A 26040-nucleotide genomic window follows, 5' to 3' on the forward strand; every position below is an offset into this window, starting at 1 on the left:
TAGGAAAGGTTCAACATTTTCATCACAGTTTAAATGTGTCTAGACTCTGTCATGCTGTCAGTCTTACATATTGCTGTTGGATGGACTACTGGTCTCGTACATTTTTTCCACGGCTGTATATGTATTTAAAGTATGTATTTTAAAAGATGTATTTTCCACCTGCAGTTCCACAGCTAGATCCCAATACACCAAAGCCGGAGGGCCGGCAGATTATTCCAGTGAAGGGGGAGCCATTGGGTGTGGTCAGTAACTGGCCACCGGCCCTGCAGGCAGTACTGGCTCGATGGGGAGCCACACAAGCCAAAAGCCCCGCCCTTACTACCTTAGACATCACTGGCAAACCCCTCTACACTCTCACTTATGGTCAGATGTCACTCACATGCTGTTTTACCTTCAAATACTGCATCTGTTCCGTCTCTCATTCTCATGTCGTCATGTAATCTGTAGGTAAACTGTGGAGCCGCAGTCTGAAGTTAGCCTACACGCTGTTAAACAAACTGGGCACCAAAAGTGAACCTGTGCTAAAACCTGGAGACAGAGTATGACTTTTCAGTACATTCTCTAGAATTATGTCGTACAATAAAAGGCAGCTGTCTCTTTAAGGTCATGTCTAATTTTTCTGAATAGGTGGCATTAGTGTATCCCAACAGTGACCCGGGAATGTTCTGGGTGGCCTTTTACGGATGTCTCCTCGCTGAGGTCATTCCTGTCCCTATTGAGGTGCCACTATCTCGGAAGGTAAGTGAGAACTTGATGTGTGAGCATAAATGTAAAAATCAGCTTTATATTATGTTCACTGATCACAGTTTGTTCATAAAATTTTTAGGATGCAGGAAGTCAACAGATCGGCTTCCTGTTGGGAAGCTGTGGTGTGGCGCTTGCTCTCACCAGTGAAGTGTGTCTTAAAGGACTGCCAAAGACCCCTAATGGAGAAATGGTGCAATTTAAAGGTTAGTTCCCATTGTCTGTCATTGCGCTCTCTATTATAACCATAGTTGAGCAGTTTACTGGACATCAGCGTGTTGTGTGCTTTCTTACAGGATGGCCTAGGCTCAAGTGGGTGGTGACTGATACCAAGTATCTTACCAAGCCATCTAAAGACTGGCAGCCACACATACCAACAGCAAACACTGATACCGCTTACATAGAGGTGATTGAATGCAAGAGAGTATTTGTTTATGTATATACTGTATATATAGAGAGAGAGACTATTTTACTGAATGTGAATTGGATCCATTTAACATTTTAAGAGAGGCACAAGTTAAGATTAAAATACAAGACTACAACATGACAATCTTCAAAGGTGATTTTTGCTATCGAATATTTATTTTATGAACAACATTAATTTATATTTGACTTAACATTGAACATTTCTACTATAAACTCAAATAAAGTTGTGCTTTCGCTATTTAATAACAGAGAAAAACATTGGATTATTTAGACATGCAATTCATTGCCGCAATTAATTAAACAATCCGTATCAGCATTATTAATGCTATTGCCAATATACTGATAGCGTTCAAGTAATCCAATATCGGTGGCTGATACATCTGCGCATGTCTTCTATATATGTATCGAATGTAGAAACGTTCTTGTTATCTCTCTGATTCCGTGTTTTGTGTGTTCTCAGTACAAGGCCTCTAAGGATGGTACGGTGATGGGCGTGGCTGTGTCTGAGATCTCCATGCTAACACACTGTCAGGCTCTGACGCAGGCCTGTAATTACTGTGAAGGTGAGTCACTATTGCAACTGTAGGACAAATGTTCCTTTTATCCCAAAAGTACAGCACTGAGGGATTCTTGAAGCTTCAAGATTGACCTTAAAGTGGCAGAGAAATGGCTAAATGGGCACATGCAGGCAAGACCAGTCATACTTTGGTCCGTTTTTCTGGAAAAGAGAGGATTCTGAAATGCATATACTGATGACCTTTAGATACAGGAAGACTTGAATCCACTTTATTTTGTAAAATTGTTGTTTGTATTTCTTATTTTTCTTAGGAGAAACACTGGTTAATGTCCTCGATTTCAAGAAAGACTCTGGCTTGTGGCATGGAGTGCTTACGGTACGTCTTTCAATGTTTTGGCTCTGTTGATTCATACACTAGTTTCACACTTGAGTTATTTCCACTCGTCCGGGGGTTATAAATCCTGTGTTTGTTTTGCATTCTCACAGAGTGTCATGAACCGAATCCACACTATCTGTGTGCCTTACTCTGTCATGAAGGCATGTCCACTGTCCTGGGTGCAGAGGGTTCATGTTCATAAGGGTAAAGACATACTCTGACTGATCATCATGATATAATTAGAACATAAACTGCCCGATGTGCTTTGTGGAAGTGTAATGTGTGTTTGTGTGGGTTTATAGCGCGTGTGGCCCTGGTGAAATGTAGGGACCTGCACTGGGCTATGATGGCTCACAGAGATCAGAAGGACACCAATCTGTCCTCTTTGCGCATGTTGATCGTAGCCGATGGAGCTAATCCTTGTAAGTAAACAAGCAGAATTATGGAAATCAAGTTGTTAAGCGAAGCCGATACAAAATTAAGATTGATACACAAGTAAAAATCGGCTTTGTCATATACTATACACTTTTCTAATGCATTGCTTATTTTGTGAATTATATATTTTCTAAATTCACATTTCTGTTTCAGGGTCAGTGTCTTCATGTGACGCATTTCTCAACGTGTTCCAGTCTCATGGCCTCAAACCAGAGGTGATCTGCCCATGTGCCTCCTCTCCTGAGGCAATGACCGTGGCTATCCGCAGGTACCTGCTTTACTCGTCTAAACAGGAAGTTCCCATCATGAATGGACCCTTATGGCTATATAGACATATTCTTACCTCTCTTTCTTTCTCTCTCTCTCTCTCTCTCTCTCTCTCTCCCTCTCTATCTCTCTCTGTTTCTGTATAACTGTGTGTGTTTAGGCCTGGTGCTCAAGGAGCTACTCTCCCAGCCAGAGCCATTCTGTCCATGGCAGGACTTAGTCACGGGGTTATCCGGGTCAACACTGAGGATAAAAACTCTGCCCTTACCGTTCAAGATGTGGGTCATGTCATGCCTGGAGGTGAGACTCTGTGCCAAATTTTTTTGCTGTAGATCATGTGTGCATGCTGTGTAGATTCAACCACCATCATAAAATAATTTTTTAAATGCATTTTTCTGTTTGAGGTTTCTTATGACCCTGCGTTAAAAACACTGACTTGTCCCTCTGTTCCACAGCTCTGATGTGTCTTGTGAAGCCTGAGGGGACGCCAACGCTCTGTAAGACAGATGAGATCGGAGAGATAGTGTTAAACTCACGAGCCGGAGGAACTATGTACTACGGCCTGCCCGGGGTGACTAAGAGCACGTTTGAGGTACGGGACTGAAACTAAAAGATTGCTTTCTTCTGAGCAATGAACAGTACAAATTAATTGATGCTGAATGTTCATTGGCTGCAGGTAAACCCTGTTAACTCGGCTGGCACCCCTATAGGAGATGTTCCATTCACGCGAACCGGACTGTTGGGATTTGTGGGTCCGGTAAGGAGAAATCATCACAGTTTATAAATGAAAGAACACATCGTGCTTGCTGTTTGCACGCAACCATATAATTGCCTGATCTTTTTGCCCGCAGGGAAGTCTGGTGTTTGTAGTCGGGAAGATAGAGGGCCTGCTCTCAGTCAGTGGACGCAGACACAATGCAGACGACCTGGTGGCTACAGCGCTGGCGGTAGAGCCAGTTAAAACCGTTTACAGAGGGAGGTACGAATTACAACCTGAGCTTGTGACCAGTTGATTTAAAGCTGAGGAACAAAACCTATTATAAGTCAGGCTACAAATTCTGCACCCATGACCCTGATACTCTGTGTCATCCATTCAGAATCGCTGTGTTCTCCATCACCGTGTTTTATGATGAGCGAATAGTGATTGTGGCCGAGCAGAGGCCTGATGCCAGTGAGGAAGACAGTTTCCAATGGATGAGCAGAGTTTTGCAGGTAATACACAATGCTACTCACAACCCTCAGAGCTGTTATAGGTCATCTGTTAACCTCAGACTGATTTAGTGTACTCTAAAGTGGGTCATTTGGTTTACTCCAAAGTAGGACAATGAAGCTAATGGACCTGAGCTGACAGGATTATAGTAATGAGGCAGATACCCAGAACACATGGGCAATATCAATATCTGGATTCATGGTCACAGCCCTCAGAACTCCAAATGTGTTGTCTTACTTCTCCCACAGGCGATAGACGGTATTCATCAGGTGGGATTGTACTGCTTGGCACTGGTGCCTGCCAACAGGTTACCCAAAACTCATTTGGGTGGCATTCACGTGTCTGAGACCAAGCAGCACTTCCTGGAGGGATTGCTGCACCCGTGTAACATTCTGATGTGCCCTCATACGTGCGTGACCAACCTTCCGAAACCAAGACAAAAGCAACCAGGTACATCTGATTTGTATCTGCAGACCCCAAATCGTTTTTAGTTTCTTATTTATTAGTATTTCTTTTTACATTTTATAATTGTATAAAAGCACCTTTAGCCATCCTTTGATTTAAAAAAGATTTTGCTAAATAAACTACAACTAGGTCATTTTTTCTCATATGGGTCTAAGTCGTTCATTGTAAATAAATTGTAGGTCTTCTATTTAAAGAAATTAGTTTAATGTGAATATATTTTATTTAGATATATGCATTCATACAATAAACACAATTGCCCTACATCACAATACGTGACACCAAAATACATCACGATACAAGGGACAAAAAAGTGTACACGTCATGTAAACAAAGGATCAGCTTATGGCCACTGTGGTTGCTTGAAATGTGACTTATCTCAGAGCCCATTTCACTTCTGTTTTCAGTAGGAGTGGGTCCAGCCTCCATTATGGTGGGCAACCTCGTGGCAGGAAAGAGGATTGCACAGGCTTCTGGGAGGGACCTTGGGCCCTTGGATGACCAAGAACAATCCAGGAAGGTGAGCAAATGATTTGGGATAAGAAAAACAATAACAGTATTTTTGTTTTCCGGCAAGTTTACTGAGTTTAGCTTTTTAGCAAAGGACCGTCCTAAAGTATTGTCACACCAAAATTAACAGTTTCATTCCCCACAAATTCACAAACTGAATATGTAAACATTCACTGTAAGACGCTGTGGATAAAAACATCCATCAACACATGAATGTAAATCTGAAAGTCAAATGTCTCAAACCATGTGGCAGCATCGAAATGCAATTTGTCATGTCCGTACTGACAATCTTGACCTATTTTGTGTGGGTATGCAGATATGCAATTACTGTAATAACTACAATTATGGCGTTTATAACCATAACTGTTATAGTATAATACATAACAAATCTATAAGAAACTAATGACTATAATTACAATTGTGTCATAATGCTCACTAAAAATGCTGTATAATTCGTATGTAACACCAAGTCTGGTCACCAATAAAACATTCTGGGTTTCCCGCATCAGATCTAAAGTCATGCATTCTCTCTCGGCACAGATAGTGTATAAAGGAATTGAGGTTGAATAGTGTTTCTCCTCTAAGCTTGTGCTCTGGTCTGTCTGTCTCTCTCTCTCTCTGTCTTGTGCTGGGGGCCGTAGCTCTGTGTGTGGCCCACTAACATGGTAAGACTGAATGCCAGCAGCAGCCCTGCTTTCTGTGTGTGTATGCTGAGCTTTCAATCCCCTTTGCAGCCTCCGTGTCAACAACACCCTCCTTACTGGGGAAAACAAATATAAAGTAATGGATTTGTCTTAAGGGAGCATCTCTTACCCTACTGTTTTGGTGCGCCGATTAATGGCAGTATGGAACATAATGACTTAAGTTCTTAAACACCCTTACAAAGATAATGTCCTTAGTGGACATGCATTCTCCTCTGCTGCATGGTGTGGTCACTGTTGAATGCTGTCTGCATGAGTGCGTTTTGCATTAGAACTGCTGTGTATATAAATCTTCAATTATAGAATTGGTTTTTTATGCTTTAGTGTCATGTTTTATTTGTAGTTTGTGGTTAACTGAAACAGGGTGACTTGCAAAAAGTATTTGGACACTTATTTTACATATAACAAGATATCTTTAGGCCAACATTTCATTGAAATAATTGGTATTATAAAAAAGTAGTTGAAAACAATAAGTATAACTCATTATTTCTAAGCAAAATGTTTAGAGCCATGTTTTTGCTAAATTCACATTTTAAAGTGTGACCTAAAATGTCAAAATTTATATTCAAATATTACTGTTGTATTGCTTAAAAGTGAATAAAAACTTAGTAAAAACTTAAAATATAGGGAATCTTTTTTGTGCAAATGAATCCAAATAGAAACAATATTCTTTTTGAAAGTTGGAAGAAATATTGTTAGTAGTTTACAGAATTAAACAAAAACCAATTCTATAAATAGTCAATTCAGAAAAACTTGATTGCTTAATTTTCTCTTTGGCTGTATTTCTGAGGTTAGATTAATTTTATACTGTATACATTTTTAGAGGTGTGTTTGGCTGAGATGCATATACTCGTACTATATTCTCATATATAAATATATATGATATGTGTGTCTTATAGCATCAGTTCCTGTCTGAGGCCCTGCAGTGGAGAGCACAGACTGATCCTGATCACATCCTCTATATGCTGCTGAATGCAAAGGTGACACACACACATAACTACTAATAAACTGATGAATTCTTCCTGACACTGACATTTCTTGCTTGGCCATTAGGGGGTAGCAGTGAGCACTGCCACATGCTCTCAGCTGCACAAGCGAGCGGAGAAGATCACTGCAGCTTTGTTGGAAAGAGGGGGAGTGAACACTGGAGACAATGTAGTGCTGCTTTATCCACCCGGTAATGATGTCCACCAGATGTTTTAAAAACTAGTTGCATATCTCTCAGTAGCTCAACGTTTAGTGATATTTGCCCTTCTTCCCACAGGCATTGATCTGATAGCCTCTTTCTATGGCTGTCTGTATGCCGGCTGTATTCCGGTCACCGTTAGGCCTCCTCACCCACAGAACCTCGCTGCCACTCTGCCCACCGTCCGAATGATCATAGATGTGAGTTTGGGAACGTCTTACTTTCACGTTTTTATCGTGCAAAGCACAGTAATGTAATATATGAATGTTGTCTTAAATCAGGTGAGCAAAGCCGCTTGCATCCTCACGACTCAGATGCTGATGAAGACCTTACGATCTAAAGAGGCGGCAGCCATTGTGAATGTGAAAACATGGCCAAATATCATTGACACAGGTACAGAAGTGAAAAGAGATGTTAATATAGTGTTGTTCACTTAGGAGTCTTCTGTAAATTATTCATACATTCTGTATCTCTTGTGCGCAGATGATCTTCCCAGAAAACGGCCTCCTCACATCTATAAGCCGCCCACTCCGGAAATGTTGGCCTACCTGGATTTCAGTGTATCCACCACCGGCATGCTCACTGGAGTAAAGGCAAGACTCTTTTCTTTTTCTCCTTCTCAAAGAGTTTGAGTTATTGGAAGTGTATCCTCAAAAGTGTCTGTATCTTTCAGATATCTCATTCGGCGGTCAGTGCTATATGTCGATCAATCAAACTGCAGTGTGAGCTGTACTCTTCGAGACAAATTGCAATCTGCATGGACCCCTACTGTGGCCTGGGCTTTGTGCTGTGGTGTCTGTCTAGGTAGTATACACAAACAATACGATTAATTGGATGTGTCATAATGAGGATAGAAAGACAACTCAATGCTAAAAACTGTGCACATACATAAACTGTATAGTAAGCACAAAGGCAATCTTTCATTTTTCTTTGTGTGTCTAGTGTTCATTCAGGTCACCAGTCAATCCTGATCCCTCCTATGGAGTTGGAGACGTCTCTACCCTTGTGGCTGAGCACGCTCAGTCAGTATAAGATCAGAGACACCTTCTGCTCTTATTCAGTCATGGAGGTCTGCACTAAGGGCCTTGGCACACAGACCGAAGCTCTGAAGGTGAGTGAACAAAATACAGATTTAATATGCTGTACGAGTCGACAAAGTAAACAGGGTTGATGTGTCTATACATCTATGAAAAAAAAACATGTGTGTGCAGGTGCGCGGTGTGAACTTATCGTGCGTAAGGAGTTGTGTCGTCATAGCAGAAGAGAGGCCTCGCTTGGCACTCACCCAGTCGTTCTCCAAACTCTTCAAGGACCTGGGCCTGTCTCCACGCGCAGTGAGCACCGCGTTTGGCGCCAGAGTGAACCTGGCTATCTGTTTACAGGTCAGGGCAAATCATTTTTACTGCAATGGATCGTTGTGACACATGGAGCTTTGTTTGTTTATGACTTTGTTTGGTTTCTCAGGGCACCGCTGGTCCAGACCCATCCACTGTTTATGTAGACATGAAGTCCCTCCGACACGACAGGTGCGTGTTTGTCGGGTCTAAAATAAAACAAGGCCTGGGGCAGAGTAGTGCTGGAAGTAAATAAAAAATGCCCCCGATTGCTCTTTTTGAAATGTTTGTCATTTTATATGATATTTTAGGCAAGATCCTGTGCATTTTTATATCTTCTGTTGTTTTATTTATTTTAATGAATTATGTTTTTCATATGGTTGGAAACAAATATGCCCACGTGAAGTTAAAAGAAAGCAAATGTTGCCCCCTTATTAAAAAAAGGTCATTTATAACACTAATTTCGGTCTAACAGTGATGTGAAAGTAGTTTATTACACTGACAAGCCTGAAATTATTCCCTATTATTCTTATTTCTCTCTAATAGAGTGAGACTGGTGGAGAGAGGAGCTCCTCAGAGTCTGCCACTGATGGAGTCTGGCACCGTAAGTCTGCGTCTGTCTATACCACATTATCTTAGATTATCAAATATTGAGCTAATCTGTATTGTTTTCTACGCATGACCTCAGATGCTTCCTGGAGTGCGTGTAATCATTGTAAACCCAGAGACTAAGGGACCACTTGGAGACTCTCATCTTGGCGAGGTGACCAAACATGCGTTTAAATCACCACAATTCCCCAGAAATTGCTTTGCCATTTTCTAAGCATGTTCATGTTCTTGCCCTCGCTTCTTAGATCTGGGTGAATAGTCCTCACAATGCCAGCGGTTATTACACCATATACGGTGAGGAGAGCCTGCAGGCGGACCACTTCAACACACAGCTGAGCTTTGGAGAGACGGGCACGCTCTGGGCCCGAACTGGATATCTGGGGTTTGTCAGGAGGACAGAGCTTCTGGATGCCAGTGGAGGTTCGTAATATAGAACGGATCACTGCTACATTCGTATGTGGTAGTTCCTTTATATTGGCTTAAAAAAAATAAATGCTGTTCATTCATTCACCCTCGAGTTGTTCCAAATCTGTAGGCTATAGGTTTCGTTCTTCTGATAAACACAGAGACATACATTTGGAAGAATGCTTGTAAACAAACAGTTCTTGGCCTCCATTGACTACCATAGAAAGGAAAAAGATAATGCTTGTCAAGAGTGCCCCAGAACAGTTTGCTTCGAATTATCTTCTTCTGTGTTTAAAATAATAATAAATGTATAAAGCAATGTTTCTACTATGGTAGTCAATGGTAGCCAAGAACTGTTTCTATATTCTTTCAAATATTGTTCATCAGAACAAAGAAATGTATACAGAATTTGAAACAACTTGTGGGTGAGTCCATTAAGAAAGAATTAGGATTTTTGGGTGAACTGTCTCTAACAATAGCTTTTTGAAATGTCTGCTTTTGTGACTGGCTAAAAAAGCATGGGCCAGCTTTCTTAAAGATATAGAGTAACATTATAAATACTTCTCTCCTCCTTTTGTCTCTTTGTCTTCTTCCAGACCGCCATGATGCTCTGTTTGTAGTGGGTTCGCTGGATGAAACTCTGGAGTTGCGAGGTTTGCGTTATCACCCCATTGACATCGAGACCTCTGTGTCTCGGGCGCACCGCAGCATTGCTGAGAGGTAAGAAAAGGAACGCTTATGTTTCTTACAAATGTCTCAGCTGACTGTGTAGTTTAATGACGTTGAGTGTTCTTGTAATGACAATAATCATAGCCTGACAGTCTCTAAATAGATTGGATGATTATTTCTCTTACAGTGCTGTCTTCACATGGACCAATCTTCTGGTGGTCGTGGTGGAACTCAGCGGTTCAGAGCAGGAAGCTCTCGACCTTGTTCCTTTGGTCACAAACGTGGTGCTGAAAGAGCACCATCTCATCGTGGGTGTCGTGGTCATCGTGGACCCAGGCGTCATCCCCATTAACTCGCGGGGCGAGAAGCAGCGCATGCACCTACGTGATTCCTTCCTGGCTGACCAACTTGATCCCATCTATGTGGCATACAACATGTGAGCGAGTCCCAAAGGCATCCCATGAGCACAACATGGCACCCAACGATCCGCTCACAGGGGCCATTCCTCTGTGCTGTCAGCACGACAAAGGACGACGCCGGCCAATCTCTGTTTCTGCGCTGAGCCTTGTAGATATTTTTATGTTCTCTCTAATGTGATCGTGACTGAGTTGTAGCCTCTTTGACCAATGGTGGCAGTATCCACCCTGACTCAAGCCATCCAACCCCCCTGGACGTCAAATATGATATATGGAGGGTGGTGCTCTTTTAGAATACTTCTGCCCTTTACATTAGGTGAAAGCACATTTTCACTATACAAAATGTAGATGTTGACTTTTGATGTCTTTGGGATCTTAGTGCCACTTTAGCAGAGCTTAGCTTACACAATAACACCGAAAGACAGTGCTGGCGGGGTATGGGACTAGCCCATGAAGCTTTTCTGTGCACTTTATCTCCTGATGGGCTGCCTGCTCAGTGGAGACTCCGCCATTTTTCATCCTGGAAGTGCAAACTTAGTTTTTTAAATTAACAGTATCACCAGCAAAGCAAACATATGTGTTTCTTTCACTCAAAACTGGTCATTTTAATGGTTTTAAAAGGACGTTTTCATGCACCGCCTTTTATTTTAGATGGAAAGGTTTTAACCTGAGCGAGGAGGGTATAGGGATATGTCACAGCAATTTTAAGACAAAGAATTGATAACTTGAGATTTATATTTTGGGTGACAGAAAAGTTTCAAGGTGAAGACAGTTCCATGCTTTTTAAATCTTGTGGACGTTTCCGTTTGTTATGTATGTTTCTGGTGTCAAAACGGACTTTGGACAGAAGGAAGGTTTTGTTTGTAAACTATATATTGTAGTGTCTCACTGGTGTTACTGTATAAACAAATAGGGACCCCATTATCTGGTCCTCCAAAAAACTTGACTGATCTTTCATACTTGATGGTAATTCTTAGCATCACTGGCTGAATAAAAATATTTTTACACATTAATGCTTTCACACAAAAAATACCACATCTTTAATATCCATTTTCTCATTTACCCAAGCTGTATCTGTAATATAATATTGGCTTGAATGTGTGTGTGTGTGTGTGTGTGATAGAAAGGTTGCTTTAACCAGGGCTTCCTAAAACCTGATATTTTTTTTGGGCCCAGAAGCTTGAAGGAATAAAGTAGACATCAAAGAAATAGAGGAAAGGTTGCGTAATATTAATTTGAATACAATTATGGTAACATTTGTATCACCTTAACAAAACGTTGAAATGGCCTTAGATATCAAAATATTCTTCTTTCCTTCCAGATCCGTTTACATGTGCACCTCTTTAAGTTTAACAAGGTTTTTTATTCTTTGACCTGTTTTCATTTTGTATTTTTAATTTCATTCTTATTGGCAAAATACAGATTTTTTTTCCTGTTTATTGCATTTACTTATACTGTTATTAAATCTTTTAAAGTCTTTATTACAGTAATGTCATGTGAGCAATGTGCAAATATTAGTAAACTGTTGAACGAGCCTAAATACATTTTAATTTAGTTCTGAACGCTTTGTAAAGCAATACATCTTAACAACATCAAAGGATACATTTAATTAAATGCACCAAATACTTTTGACAATTTGACAATACTTCTTTTTCCACTCTACAGTTTTCATATACAGTTAGGAATGCTTGTCATTGTAAACAATTTAAGATAAATACAAAGATGGAAAAAAGTATGTGGTCCAAAAAGGTCTTACACAAAATTGTTTCCAGGAATTTACATGACACCATATAAGAAACATGTGGAAATGACCTTCTTATAACTGCTATAATTATGTTACTATCTCTTATTCTAATTCTACTTTCAACCAACACAATGAATTTTGTACATATTAAATTGTTGCAAGGTTGTTTTTGTTAGTGTATGATATAAAATCTGAAATTTAAGAACACTTAAAGATTACTATAAGGTTACAGAAGACCATAGAATAATCGCAAGACTTAAATGAAAACATAGCTCATCATAGAAGAACATTTCACCCTAAAATGGACTTCATACTTATGTGAGTGTATCATTTGACTTTAAATGAAACGCATATAACATTTATGTGGCTGTAAACGGCAGGAATGAGAAATACAGCTGGACTTCAAAAGTAAGCTTCTCCACAGCTGATTGTGAATCCACATATAATGGTGGGAGACATCCAAATAAACATCAGGTCAATAAGGGTCTCCAATAAGGGGCTGCCTTTAATTGAATTCCAGTAATAATGTAGCGTCGATCGTACGTGGAATAACACGTCAATGCAGAAAAAATCATAGTAATATACATGTTTATTTAATGTATTTAATGTACTTATTTAATTTTTACAGTCTTCTGAAATTTCCATAAAAATGCATAACAAAAAAGCAGTTCAGGACATCAACTATTAAATGTATTATACAGTCATGGCAAAAGTGATGTCAAGCTCTGGAAAAATAATGTCTTCACTTTCTATTCAAATATTTTATAAAATATTTTTTGCATTCATGTTGCATTGTGCTTTAAGTACAAATTTTTTTTTGGGAGAACTATCACTTTAAGCTCAGCTTTATATTTTGATATGATGCCAAATAATTTCCAATGACTACCTTAAAAGTTTAGTCAATTTTGTGCCATACATTGTGATGTTTAATCTAACCAGAGGGGTCATTAAAAGCAAATACCTCCTCCGGAGAAGGAGGTGGCCGGAGAAGTCCCACATCTCTGGCTTACTGCATACTGACCGTACAGTTCAATGGTGTATCCTGTGTTCTGACATGAATTTGGTTGGAAGAGTACGGACACCTGCCCCGGCCAAACACCCACGCTGTCGTTTTCACCCCCGATATTCTGGGGGTCTTCTAGAGGGTCTATTCTCTCAGGCCCTTTGCCACAATGCACTGCTTGAACATGCAATCACCTGTCAGTTTGTGGACACTAGGGGTCAATAAACAATATAATTCCAAAGGACAAAAAGGACTCTTTTAAACATTAAAGTTATATTATACGTCTTTGTGCTTAAAGGTCCAGTGTGTAATAACACTTCTAAAGACATAGTTATGTAAATTAAATTTCATTTCTGTAAATAAATCCTCCAAAAATTACATACTGGACCTTTTTAAAAAATCAATTATTTTAAATGTATAGTTCTTTGGCTCATTATCAAGAATATTTTCATAAATTGGTCCGAAATAGAAGAAAATAATTTAACTCACTTAATTTCTTCCCTAAACCACGCCCTTCAACGACATGCAGCACAGACACACCCCTTCTTCCCAAAACCCCGCCCTGTCGAGACCAGTAGCAATTCTGAAGAGTTCAAAAGTCAAGGCAGCCTTCCTAAATTTATGTCCTAAATGTAGTATATCCTTCAGTTAACCAAAAATATGGCGACAAATGGGTTGGATCGAGTAAAGCGTTTACTTGCATGTGTTCATAAAACGTTAGCGGTCTTGTTTGAGCCAATATGGAAGATATCAATAACGTATTGCAGCAACGGGATAAATCGGCTAATCTAGCGTTCCTCCATGTTTATGGTGTCTACGTTTTAACCCTTAAAAATGTCCACAGTTTTTCTGAATAACAGCTGCTAGCCAAGGTAAATAATTCCCAACGTCGGGGTTTTAAATGGATGCGGCTAAACACTAGTTATACACACGAACTGCAAAGCGACTTAGACGGGTAATGTTAACTGATAACTGAAAAATAAATGAGATTTCCACACATCACAAGTATGCAGTTTATTTCAGGGTCCACGGCGCCGCGTGTAAATGTTTGTTAGTTATTTAGTTAGTTAACGGAAGAGCCGTTGCTTGTGTCTGCGCATGACATCAAAGTACTGCGAGAACGATTCGAAACCATAGGACAGATGTCTGTCCTCGCGATACTTGACGTGTCGTCGTAATTTAAATTAACGTTAATGTCTTGTGGATTTGTTATATAACAATATATGTAATTGTATAATGTAGCAAGTATATCTGGGTTAAAAATAAGCCATATGGATCGTAGATGCTCGGAATTGTAAAATGTTCTTTAAAACATTTTTGCATTATTCATAGTAATAATGTTAATTAAAATGAAACATTTCCATGGTACTTTTAGTGTTTTAAACGTTTTATTGCAATTACCGGTAGACAGCACATTCCAAATAAATGGCCTATTACTCAAACTAAGAGGTTCATACAGAAAGACAAAAACAGGGCTGAGATTAATTTGATAAGTGACAGGTCTGTGACTGAAGCTCCTGAAACAGATCTTGTGTGAGCTTCGCGTAGCCAGGCTGTGTAGCGGCTAGCACGAGTGTATATGCCAGGCTTCTTTGGCAATGCACATCCCTGTCCGTGACTTGTCACACCGTAAAGGTAAAATCTTTCCCGGTCTTCACTGTAGCACTGTAGAGGGCCACCGCTGTCACCCTGAGTATTCCAGCAGATACAGTTAATAATACAGTTAATGTCACATTGATGTAATGTGACAGAAAACATTACCTGACACGTGTCAACTCCTCCTTTGTCAAATCCTGCACAAATCATGTTGTCATTAACATGGCCATTATACCAGTCTCTCTGGTTGCAGGTCCTAGTATCGATGAGCTGAACTTCAGCTTCCTGGAGAATGTTAACTAAGGTTCCTGAAGAGCAAAAAAAGGATATTGCTTTTGTCAAGTAAATGTGTAAGATCATCATAACTCCTGTTTGCAAATTGTTCGCAATAATCTTTTTTGTTTTGGCCACTCGAACACAAACCTTTGGCTATTGAGCTGCCCCAGCCAGTAATGTAACATGAGCTGAAGTTGAGTCGATTCTCTTGCATTTCATTTTCAATGATGCACACAGGCTGAACGTGATTTGTGAAATGCAACGGATGATGCAGGTGCAAAAGTGCTACGTCGTTGTCATAGGTTGATTCGTTGAACTTCTCATACAAGATCACTTGCTTAACTGAGCGATGCTGAACATGTTTTCCTTTTTTGTGTCGAGAACGAAGTCCAGCCACTACATGCAGTTTGTAATTGTTGCTGGAAAAAAGGAATGCAAGGGTTGTCTTTTATGTAATCATCATGTGTTTGATAAGGGAGCAAACCAAAATGTAGTGGTGAGGGGGGCTTCAGATCTGTTGAGAAGCACTTATATAAATAACAACAAAACAATAGAAATGATACGGTTTTATTGTTTTAGGTAAACATCTTCTTGGTTGATATACAGTATTTTATATGGCAGGTTAGCTGCATAAAAAGAAAAAGATCAGTTGACCGATTGCGTATGCTTATACAAAATGTTTACATTGTTGTAAAGATCTAAGAACTGTAAAATGTTGTATCTAGACAAACTTTGTGTTTTAAGGGAGAGGAGGCATAAAGTGCTCACCTACTCTTGAAGCAGTGGGATGCTGTCATTATCCACAGGTGGTTGATGATGGACCCGCCACATATATGCCTCCATCTACGCTGTATACTAACCTGCCAAGGCCATGCACCCTCCAATGCAGAATGCCCTCCTAAAATACGGAACCGCTTTGGGGGATCTAGTGTCAGTTGCCGTCCACAACCTTTACATAGCATTAACGTCAGTTGTATTGAACACATTTTATTCTTACATAGTTTTTTATTTTTATATTCCTGGTTTCTGTTTGGTCAATAGCTGTGTTTTATTTTCCGATAAAACACAGCTATGACCGATGCACCCAACATTTCTGTGTATCACTGCACAGCACCCTTAGCGATGTAAATATTCCGTTGCTGTTCACAGGCAGTCAGAGACATTTATTTTACGTAATTAAAGTTGCATGGATACATATGTTTTCCATTCGACATCTGTATTGAGTGGTAACTGTTTTTTTACAAGCAATAAGGTACTGTGCATGTTACACAATCAGCTGCTGTGCATTACACTGTGTGTAAATATTTTTAATTGAGCTAAATATACCTGCAATCCCAGGGAGTATCAAGCTAATAATGAGGAATAATCGTGGAGAGGATCTAAACATTTTAAACGCCTGATGTTTGCAATCTGGAATCAAAACTGGAATAAGAGGGAGATTTTCAGAAGAGATCCTCATCCTTTATTATTCGATTTTCTGAAAAGACAATAAGCTTGTTCAATGACATAATCTCATGTAAATTGTGTTAGGTCAATAAAATTCTACAAGGAACATGCCGTATCAACACATGTATTTTTTCTGTTTATCTACACAAATAACAGCATCAGTGTATTGTATCTCCAAGTCTAGTGCTCTTCATGACAGCTGAGTGCACTTAAAAGGTTAGTAAAGGTCATCACCTCTATTGGGGAGCATTTCACTTGTAGGCTATACAGTAATAATATATTATTTTTGTGCACTAGTTTGAACAGCTTTTATTTAAAAAGGAAATGTTTAAAATAAAGTCAGATAAATTGTAACAAAAATTTAGTTGTTTTTGTTTAGATGTTAATATCAGACCTCGTGTATATTTCCGAGATTTACTCACTCTCTAATTGTCAAACAACGAGCCAAATATGATTTCATGAGACGAAAGCTAACATAACTTGCCTATTTTATGAATCTCCTGCTACCTATTGGCCGACACTCCCTTGCATTTCGCTGGGAGTCATCAATTATGCAGGGTAGCTGTACACACTGAGGAGGAAGGTAGCGGCAACAATATGGCGACATCCGCATTTTCTTTCGCTTTTATTTGACATTTGCAGTCCAGTGAGGTTTCTATGGATACTCGCTAACGTCTTCACAGTAAGTATGTGTTCAAATAATGCACCCGCAATGCGTTTATTCTGTGGAAATAGTGTTGAGGTCTTTTCATTGTCGTTTGCTACCGCTATGCTTGTGGAATGCATACGCGTTTCATATGCATGTTATTCAATATTCCGTTAAAAACGTCATGCTGTGTGAACAGTTTATGTTTTGTTTGAATGAGCCCAAAAATATGTGATAAGACGCGGACCTGTCTGTTTTGTATCAATTCTAGCTCTAATATGAGAGGTCGTGACGCGAGTATAAAATTATCCTTCCATGCAATAATAAGGGAAAGCAAATGATTTCTTAAAATGCATTATCTGTTTTGTTTTCGTAATCCGATTGCATTTCCACGATGAATGACGCGACCCAGAGCCTGTAGGTTTTATGCCCTCTGAATAAAGGTCTTCTTGTCAGCGTTTATCAAATGTGGAGCTGAGCAAATGTATAACAAAAATGCACATATGGGCAGATTTGACCTAATACGTTGTAATAAAGACGTTCAATATGGCAACACATGCTTGGTTGCTTATTGATTGTAGGGTGCAGGTTTCACGGGTGTGGTGTGCTACATGTTCTTGTTTATGTACCTCGCGAAAAGAAACCTTGCACATCGTCGTCGAGATATCTCATGCTGAGATACCGCAAGTGATGGCCTTTTTTCCAGAAATGTGGGATGCATTTCACTAAAAATCCGTTTAGCCGGATAGGCGGTCTGCTTATATAGGGCTAAATACGACGACCGACGAAATACCCCACTGCAGTATTTTCCGTTTTTCTCTGTGGCTTCGGCCCGCTTACGTGAAGGCGTCGGACTGTTAAGTGATTATAGACGCAAGTTTTCAACCAAATCTTTTTTTTCTCACGCTGAGGAAAATCTGACCGGAGTTAATTTGGCAGCTTTATGGAAAACCCACAATTGTCGCTCGTTTAACCAATTAACCATTCAGCCGTCGATTTCGTTATCGTAACATTGATGAAATCAAGGTAGGAGCACTGCGCATTCTGTCATGCAAAGCTATATAACGTTACATATGTTCTTGAAATATGGCAGAAAACGTGGGCGTCTGTTTTTGAGAATTTTACACCACATCATTTCAAGATGTTTGCAGTTTTTATGTGGTACGGCATGTTAAGACGAATAGCATTATAATGTAGGAGAGCCTTTCAATGGCGCATACAGTCTGCTGGTGCTGTTTCGGAATTCAGTATTTTAATGCAAGACTTGACGAACAAACGCACGACCATGCAGGCAATATGATGTTTGTGTAATCTCTATTGCACCCCAGCATAGTTTCCATGATTTTTCGAGACGTTTCGGCCCATCCGGTAGTAACACACTAGGTTCACACCCGTTTACCGTTCCCCATCGGGGAAGCAGAAATATTCATTTTACGCAGGACTGTAGGAGTGTGGTGCTGAGTGGACAGCTCCCGTAAATTGATCTAAGAAAGCGTCGCTAAATTAAGAACGTAGGCGAAATCAGGTTTTTCCATAACAGTTCATTCGCTATTATTGTTAATGGGTTGGTATAACTAAAAAGACGGCCAAAATGAAACTGTACAAAATAGAGGAAGTGAGCTGAGTGGCTTCTGTAATATCAGAATATGGCTTGGTTGTTTAAGTGTTTGGCCCTGTAAGTGCCTGTCACGCGAGGCCTTATTTATGAATTAGCTGTACGTTCAGCACACACAAGCTTTTAGACATTGTGGTTCAACAGGCCTCCCTTCACCCACCCTATCCCCATTCTGTTTCCTTGGGGATACAAGACATCTCTCCAACAACATCTCAGTGGAAATTTAGTATTGTTCACGCTTCAAACACAACAGTATTGTGTGTTGTATTCAAATGCAGACCACAACCTCCCAATTCCCATCACCCTTTCATCTAAAATAGAAACATCTATCATGGTGACCCAGAAGAACCAAATCCTAGGAAGTTATGCAAGCACAAAAAAGTGCATCACTGATCACTAAGTTGCTATGTAATATTTCAAATGTAATCTATCTCAAGACAAACATCATCAAGTATCACCCTCATCTCTTCATAATGGAGGGCAATATTCATCTTTCATGAAGTCGATGACTCATACAGGATCTAGTGCCGGTCCTCCTTTAACATGCTCTCAATTTAGCAACAGATTGTTTTGATGTGTAAGGTAATATATTTTTAGATGCAGGGCTCTGTGTTTAGCTTTCCTGCGCAAAGATGAGTATATTTATGAACAGCTTAGTTTATGTGATAATGTAACAAGGTCGTATTGTTTAGTAGTTATGTGTCTACAAAAGCTATAAAAATAGACCTTAAACTTACGTTGGTATTTTGCTTATTTTATCTTTATTGTTTCTTGTGAGATTTTCGGTTTGTAACCACTGATCATATGTTTAATGTTAATAATTATTTATTGTAAAGATGGCATTAAATTGTAATGTAAAATGTAATTTGAAAACATTCATATGTTGGTCTTGCTTTTAATTGTTTGTTGTAGTAGTACACATTTCTTAAAGTTTTTTTATGCAGTAATATTTATCTTGTGTTGTGTAACATTATCAAGGGCATTTTGTCTATTTTCGGCATAAGAAATTACTAAAATTTATAAGATATTTAAAAATAATTATATAATGTGTATTTATACAATATATATTTTATTTTACATGATTAATATTACATGTAGAACCATATATGTGCAGTAACAACGTTCTCTCTTTTTGACATCATAGATCTGGCTGCCGTGGAGGGTAAATAACAGAAGAAGACATTGCTGCAGGATGAAAACATGGCTGCACCCCTTATTGCACCGCCAGGACCTGACAGCTTCAAATACTTTACCAGGGAAAGTCTGGTCGAAATCGAGAAGCGCATTGCCGAGGAGAAAGCCAAGCCGCCACCTAAGCCAGACAGCAGTTACCGTGACGATGATGACGAGAACAAGCCCAAGCCCAACGGTGACCTGGAGGTGGGAAAAAGTCTGCCCTTCATCTATGGGGAAATCCCTCCTGGCATGGTGGCAACACCACTGGAGGACCTCGATCCCTTCTATGTGAATAAAAAAGTGAGTGACACCTAATTTTTGCTTTCTTATCTTCAAACGTCCTGCATACCTATAGCTTTAGGTCGTTTTATCATTTGAGGTTCTTTGAAGGTTGACTAGAGGTCCTTTAAAGGATTTTGTCAGCGTGGCATCTGAGGAACCTGAATTGGTTTAAAAAATCTTAATATAAAAAATGTGTGGCAAGCCTGCACTCATTACCCTCTAAGCACCTCACTATGAATCATTCTAGAGAATCTATGTTGAAGCTGTGGATGATGTGGTTGTTTAATAATAAGCTTATCATTTGTAAAGCTTTTTTCATGTACATTTATGGTCATATAGAAAACACATGCAAACAAAAAGTAGGATTTGCATGATACATAATGACATGTGTTTCTCTGGGGCAGTGTGACTTGAGAGCAATCTTTATTTTGAGAATGTTACAAAGTAGACTGCAGATTCAGGACATTTGGGTCCAAAAACCACATGCTAAATTCAAGATTTATCTGCTCAGTATAAATCGTGACTGTATTTGTTTTTGAGTACTGTGTGTTGAGTGGTCACAAGGGTTTTGAAAGAGGACAGTTCCACCTGACAGACTTTTAATTGTTACAGCGATAATCCCTCATAAATGAAGGGCCAACAGGAATGCCTCAGTGAGTTTTAAAGGAACAGTGTGCCTTTTTGAACACCTTACCTATTAGTATAGTTGTAAGACCATTCCAAAATGTAATTTGCTGTTTAAATGGAACAGCCGTTTTGGTGCATTTAGAGGTTTTGGTATAAAGTGAGCGTAGTAGGGAGATTCTCTCCTGAAATACCTGTTATATATTATGAACAGTAAAGACAATTGGTAATGTATTAGATTCGGTTCGCATTTTAACATCATGCTGTGCTCTTCTATTCTTTCATAAAAAGACACTGAATGTTAATATTCATGCTAGATAGAATAAAAGCAATAAGGCCAAATTTAGCCACCAAGCCACTTTGTAGTGTTTATTTTTACGCACATACACATATAAGGTTTTTAATGTTACCAATTGCTGTATCAGACGTAGGCAAGTCCTAAAGCAGATTTTCTGAAGCGAGTTGTTGTTATGAGATGTAGCCTAGGGGTGGAGGATGAGGTCATCTTTTCTGTCTGAGCTGTAATGGAGCTCTGTAGGCTCAGTCCTGCTCTCATGTACTTTTAGGGTCTACGGTGCTAAGTGCAGTGGTAGGACTTTAGCAGGACTAACACACTGGTCTTTACTAAATAATGCACATGCTTGTTTGTGTGTTAATGCCTGTTATCACACGGCTCGTTGGAATGATTGATTCTGTTTGGCCAGTCGCAACATTTGCAGGTTCGTTATTCCCAGATAGCAACCACTCAAAACTAATAACACATGGTAACCCGGATGCATAAAAATCATTCTGTTCTTTTGACAAATGACATATAAATATGTTTTATATTTACATATGATTAAACCAAATTGCACATTTGAACATCGTTTCGTACCTTAAAACCAAAAGTAAACAAGCTTTTCCTCGCAGAAGGTCAGCATCCGCTAAAAATAAGCTTATAAAATATTTCAGATTCACTTTTCATGTCTATTTTTTCTCATGTGGCAAGCAGCCGTGTAATAAGCGGGAAAATGTACCAGCAGCCAACTGATCACACTGTCGGGGCTTATCTCTGCGATAACATACGGCTGCCTGTATATTATCCCTTACTTAATGCACGCTTGTGCTGAAGCTTCTCCTCACCTCTCTCTCATTCCTCTGCCTCACTCTCATGCAATGCACACTCACTGTTATGTAACCCCCCCGCTCAGGAAGGAGAATTTCAGTCTCCTGATGAAAACCTTATGTAGGAGCATATGTGAAGCACAGTCCAAAGGCATTGTGTGATGTTCAATGCAAAGTTGATATACTTCAATGTATCTTTCTTAATAGATAAACTATAATAGTACACTGATATTAGCATTTGTATTTTTAGATGCACATTAAAGAATGTCTTTTATCATACAAGGGCTCATACGTGGCTGAAAGATTGAATGATAACATGATAAAGAATAAATGCTGATATCCCAATACCTATTGATTTTTTAAAGAAGGTAACATACTCTCAGTCAAATTCATCCTTAATGTAGTTTATTTTGTATTTTCTCTTTTTTTGCCAATGAAATACACTTAAAATCCAAGTTAAGTGAGACGATGAGAGAGAGTTTGTAACCATTGTGGCTTTTGAGGCAAAAGTTTAAACAAGTGCCAAATTCTTTCTGATAATATCATATGTGTGTAAACATAACATGTGTTCAATAATTATGGTTTTTAATATTGTTGTCGTACCAGTATATTGTGACAACCCTATCATACATTTAGCCTATATCGTAAATGGATGGAATCTCCCAGCGGCCCGTATACTTCGATTGTCTTTTTGTTTCCACTCATCGGGCTGCAGCAATAGTGAAACCTGATTTTGAAGGCTAAGTGCAGATGTCTCCATAGTGTAAAAACAGCTGAGAAATGGGAACTGGCAGCTTTTAAAACCTGACCCATGACACTATCAGAAGCAATTAGCCTAGTTCTTAGTGCTTTTCACCCCAGAACTGATCATTTGTAGGGCTGTGATGATGTGGGGCTATTGTTTGAAGGACACAGGCTTAAGGTCAGTTCCCACCAAGAATGTTAACTATAACCATAAAGTTCTAAGAGTAAAGATAATAGAGCGGTGCACACCACATAAATTACAGTTACAACCAGGGGCGCAACTACTCAGTGTTAGGGGGGTATGCAGAAACAGTTTTGGCGCCCCCCCCTAAATAAAAAAGTGTGCCGGACATCATCATGTATGGGCTTGAAATAATAAAGGTTTATTTTAAAAGTATATCAAACAGCTACTGTAAGCCTACCATAATTATATGGTATATGGACACAAATATATAAAAATGTATTCATGGCAATCTCTCTGCCATTTCTTTCTTTTTGCCGTATCTAAAACATACCGATCCATACCGAAACGTGACACAAGTGTATCATATCGAACCGAACCCTGAATTTTGTGAACCATTACACCCCTACCTTTTCCATATTAATAATATTAAGAAATTAATCTGTTGGTATCAAGTATCAAGTTGGTATCAAGCTCCCTCTACACTTCCACCTAATGTTAGACCTACCTGTTGCTTTCCCCTGTCTTTCCTGATCCACCATCCTCACACCTGAATAAAATGAACTTTGCTGTTAAATATAGCAGCCTAAATATTTTTTTTAATCAGACTAGGGATGGCATCAGATAAGACAACTATTATGCAGTAAGGTTGTGCTGGTGTTGAAATTACATTAACATTTGGGATTTTACAAGTACAAATATGACACACACACATACATATAGAAAAGTAATTACAGGGTCACATCTCTCTCTGTTTAAAGGTCTGTGCTGATATATATACATACATACATACACATATAGCACAGATCTTTATGTGGCCCTTGCAGCTTCCATGTCACCCAGCAGATGTAAAGTAGCCTGGATGTCTGACAGCACAGCTGAGCTAACATGAAGCTAATGGTAAAATAAAATCCATGATAAACCAGCTTTATTGCATAAGGAATGTTTTCCAGCTTCTAGTCATTTATTGTGCATGCTACCCTATATTTACCGGTTCTTATTTTACTTTAATAAAATTTAGATGTGCCATGCATGGCATTGGTACAATAGGGTTTAACCAAAATATAAATGTAGATATCAGCAGCAACATTATTTTGCATTAAGTTAGCAAACACTTGCCAGTCAATATTTATATTTGCAAGCCTCCAAGTTTGGTAGCAAATCTATTCATGATTCCACGGTCGGTTGCTCAGCAAGCTCGCTAGCTAACGTTGGTCTGTTAACATGAATATTGTATTTGCAAGAATAGACGTCACATTTTGAATCCTACCTGTTGCCTTTCACCATCCACGTATTTAGCTGCTGTCGCATCTCTTGACCGGACGTCTCCTTTTTCCATCTTTCTTTTTCTATTTTTAGCCCCCGACAGCTTTTTTGGTTTATCCATCTTTTTCAAATTCAAATTTCAACGACAACTCACCAACGTTACTGCGTACTTAACGTAACTCACGGCGCCCCGCCCACTCGCGATATTACCCTTCTATGTCTAAATAAATTATATGATGGAATCTTATGAGGGCACCGGTGCCGCCTAGCCTGTTAGTCCTCTTAAATGTATATAACTTTTTATATATACACTAACTTATATAAATTGTATTAAAATGTATATAACTTTTATTATTTCACATTTTTAAACCATCGCGTTGGCGCCCCCCATGGTGCGGCGCCCCCATGCGCCGCATATAGCGCATACCCACTTTTTGCGCCACTGGTTACAACCCAGAGGAACATCATTGTTGGGATGACTTCCAAAGCAATATCTTCCAGTTGATGAATGAAAAAGGTATTGGCAGCCAAAATCTATCCTGACGTAAAGGACTCGATCCTTTAGAATGGTAGACGACACTTCGGAGAAGGAAAGACTCATATTTGGAATAATCAGAAATAATCATTCTCATCCATTTGTGTTATATTTATCATTTAAGTTTGTGATATAGCTAACATAGCAGTTAATGTTCTTTGCATGAATGGGCTATTATTGTGATATGCCCAAGTAATGTAGCTTTATTGTCGTGTTAAAGATACAGGAGGGTTAGGCTTAGGACTTTATATTTACAGAGATTGAATAAAATATTATTGTCCAAAATAGTAATTGGGTAGACGTTGGGAATAAAGAGAGAACAACACTGAGAGAGCTCCATGCTAGATCATAAATCTTAAAAGGGTCTTTTGAAAATGTGCCGTGCCGGACAGTTACTGCTCCCTGCAATGACGCAGCACTCAGAGTGGGCTTGGCTGGACTGGGTGGGGGGCTGGTGGAAGCTGGATGATGCACAGCTTGAGAATAATTGCTGTCACGCTCCTCCCTCTCAGTCCATCACAGATTCTACACATTTCAACCTTCAGCCAATAAGGAAAACGAATGTGGCTTCTGGTCGTGCAGGTAGACAATGCATTTCTGCTGGTTTTGGTGTAACCTGTGAATTTTGTCCTTTGTGCTTTGAGCAATTAGAATGATTTTCTTAATTTGTAATGTTGCATTTATTTGAGCAAGACATTGAATCTCACTACACAATATAAATGTTTTGTTTATTTGTATTATTAAAAGGAGATTTATCTTTCGACGAAATGAGAAAGGATTCTTATTGATGTCAGAGAGGCTGCTGCTCAGCTTGTTCTGCCTTGTGTTATGGCCAGTTTCTGCTCATTTAAAATAGTCGCTATCTTTTTTCAATTAAAAGGAACAATTCTCCCAAAAATCCTGTCATCATTTACTCACCCTCAAGTTGTTCCAAATCTGTATATATTTTGTTGTTCTGATGAACACAGAGAAAGATTTTTGGAAGAATGCTTATAATCAAACAATTCTTGGTCACCATTGACAACCATAACAGGAAAAATTTCTTTGTAAATGTATTTGTTCTGTTGAAGACAAAATAAGATATTTGGAAGAATGACTGAAAGCATACTGTTCTGGGGCACTTTTGACTACCAGTGTAATTCTTCCTACAACTCGAGTAAATGATGACAGAATGTCACATGTCTGACCTGTATCTTGTGTTTACATCAGTGTTTTTTAAATTTTATAGTACCCTGTAACTAACATGATCTCTCCCTCCCTCTCCCTGTCTCTCCTTTTCTACGTCATTAACTTCATATATCAAACATGTCTACAAAGTTCGTGTGCTATCGGTTTGAATTCGTGACATGGAGCCGATTTGTTGATCTATCTGAAGTTGACCAATCACGAACTAGGAAAACCACAGAAGAAGATAGACAAAGATGGCAGCGCCACAGCGAATGTGGACTATTGAAAAAGAGGATAAACTCGCCGAACTCTGGCAGGAACAGCGAGCGCTGTATGATGTTTCCAGCAGCGTGTACCATGACAGGGTC

General features: G+C 39.3%; 3 protein-coding genes across 11 annotated transcripts in view; 2 read left to right on the forward strand and 1 right to left on the reverse strand.

Moving 5' to 3' along the window:
- Positions 1 to 12176, forward strand: part of dip2ba (disco-interacting protein 2 homolog Ba) — a 38836-nt gene extending 26660 nt beyond the window's left edge. Inside the window, exons 8-38 of one of the 2 annotated variants that reach the window (XM_079479098.1) lie at positions 166 to 363; positions 448 to 539; positions 628 to 738; positions 827 to 950; positions 1041 to 1150; positions 1631 to 1733; positions 1999 to 2063; positions 2174 to 2267; positions 2366 to 2485; positions 2652 to 2766; positions 2926 to 3065; positions 3221 to 3357; positions 3442 to 3522; positions 3617 to 3744; positions 3863 to 3977; positions 4224 to 4425; positions 4845 to 4957; positions 6548 to 6628; positions 6702 to 6825; positions 6913 to 7034; positions 7116 to 7227; positions 7318 to 7427; positions 7508 to 7638; positions 7777 to 7945; positions 8046 to 8216; positions 8299 to 8360; positions 8715 to 8772; positions 8857 to 8931; positions 9023 to 9197; positions 9779 to 9902; positions 10039 to 12176. In XM_079479098.1, coding sequence (XP_079335224.1) covers positions 166 to 363; positions 448 to 539; positions 628 to 738; positions 827 to 950; positions 1041 to 1150; positions 1631 to 1733; positions 1999 to 2063; positions 2174 to 2267; positions 2366 to 2485; positions 2652 to 2766; positions 2926 to 3065; positions 3221 to 3357; positions 3442 to 3522; positions 3617 to 3744; positions 3863 to 3977; positions 4224 to 4425; positions 4845 to 4957; positions 6548 to 6628; positions 6702 to 6825; positions 6913 to 7034; positions 7116 to 7227; positions 7318 to 7427; positions 7508 to 7638; positions 7777 to 7945; positions 8046 to 8216; positions 8299 to 8360; positions 8715 to 8772; positions 8857 to 8931; positions 9023 to 9197; positions 9779 to 9902; positions 10039 to 10291 — 3815 coding nt within the window. In that variant the 3' untranslated portion in view covers positions 10292 to 12176. The remainder of the gene's footprint in view (positions 1 to 165; positions 364 to 447; positions 540 to 627; positions 739 to 826; positions 951 to 1040; positions 1151 to 1630; positions 1734 to 1998; positions 2064 to 2173; positions 2268 to 2365; positions 2486 to 2651; positions 2767 to 2925; positions 3066 to 3220; positions 3358 to 3441; positions 3523 to 3616; positions 3745 to 3862; positions 3978 to 4223; positions 4426 to 4844; positions 4958 to 6547; positions 6629 to 6701; positions 6826 to 6912; positions 7035 to 7115; positions 7228 to 7317; positions 7428 to 7507; positions 7639 to 7776; positions 7946 to 8045; positions 8217 to 8298; positions 8361 to 8714; positions 8773 to 8856; positions 8932 to 9022; positions 9198 to 9778; positions 9903 to 10038) is intronic. The other variant, XM_079479099.1, reaches the window with a different exon arrangement.
- A 2275-nt stretch (positions 12177 to 14451) lies between these two features.
- Positions 14452 to 15848, reverse strand: LOC306906670 (acrosin; the record flags this gene model as incomplete). Its single annotated transcript, XM_079478269.1, has 4 exons — positions 14452 to 14703; positions 14776 to 14918; positions 15034 to 15305; positions 15655 to 15848. The coding sequence occupies 4 exons, from the start codon at positions 15846 to 15848 to the stop codon at positions 14452 to 14454; spliced, it is 861 nt and encodes a 286-aa protein (XP_079334395.1).
- Positions 15849 to 19793: 3945 nt separating this feature from the next.
- scn8aa (sodium channel, voltage gated, type VIII, alpha subunit a) overlaps positions 19794 to 26040 on the forward strand; it is a gene marked incomplete at its 5' end in the record, with an annotated part of 40116 nt that continues 33869 nt past the window's right edge. For all 8 annotated transcript variants that reach the window (XM_079478839.1, XM_079478840.1, XM_079478841.1 and 5 more), the window contains one exon: positions 19794 to 20069. In XM_079478839.1, coding sequence (XP_079334965.1) covers positions 19794 to 20069 — 276 coding nt within the window. The remainder of the gene's footprint in view (positions 20070 to 26040) is intronic.

The sequence above is a fragment of the Barbatula barbatula genome (genome assembly GCF_947034865.1).
Source record: "Barbatula barbatula genome assembly, chromosome: 17".
In the NCBI taxonomy this organism is placed as follows: domain Eukaryota; kingdom Metazoa; phylum Chordata; class Actinopteri; order Cypriniformes; family Nemacheilidae; genus Barbatula; species Barbatula barbatula.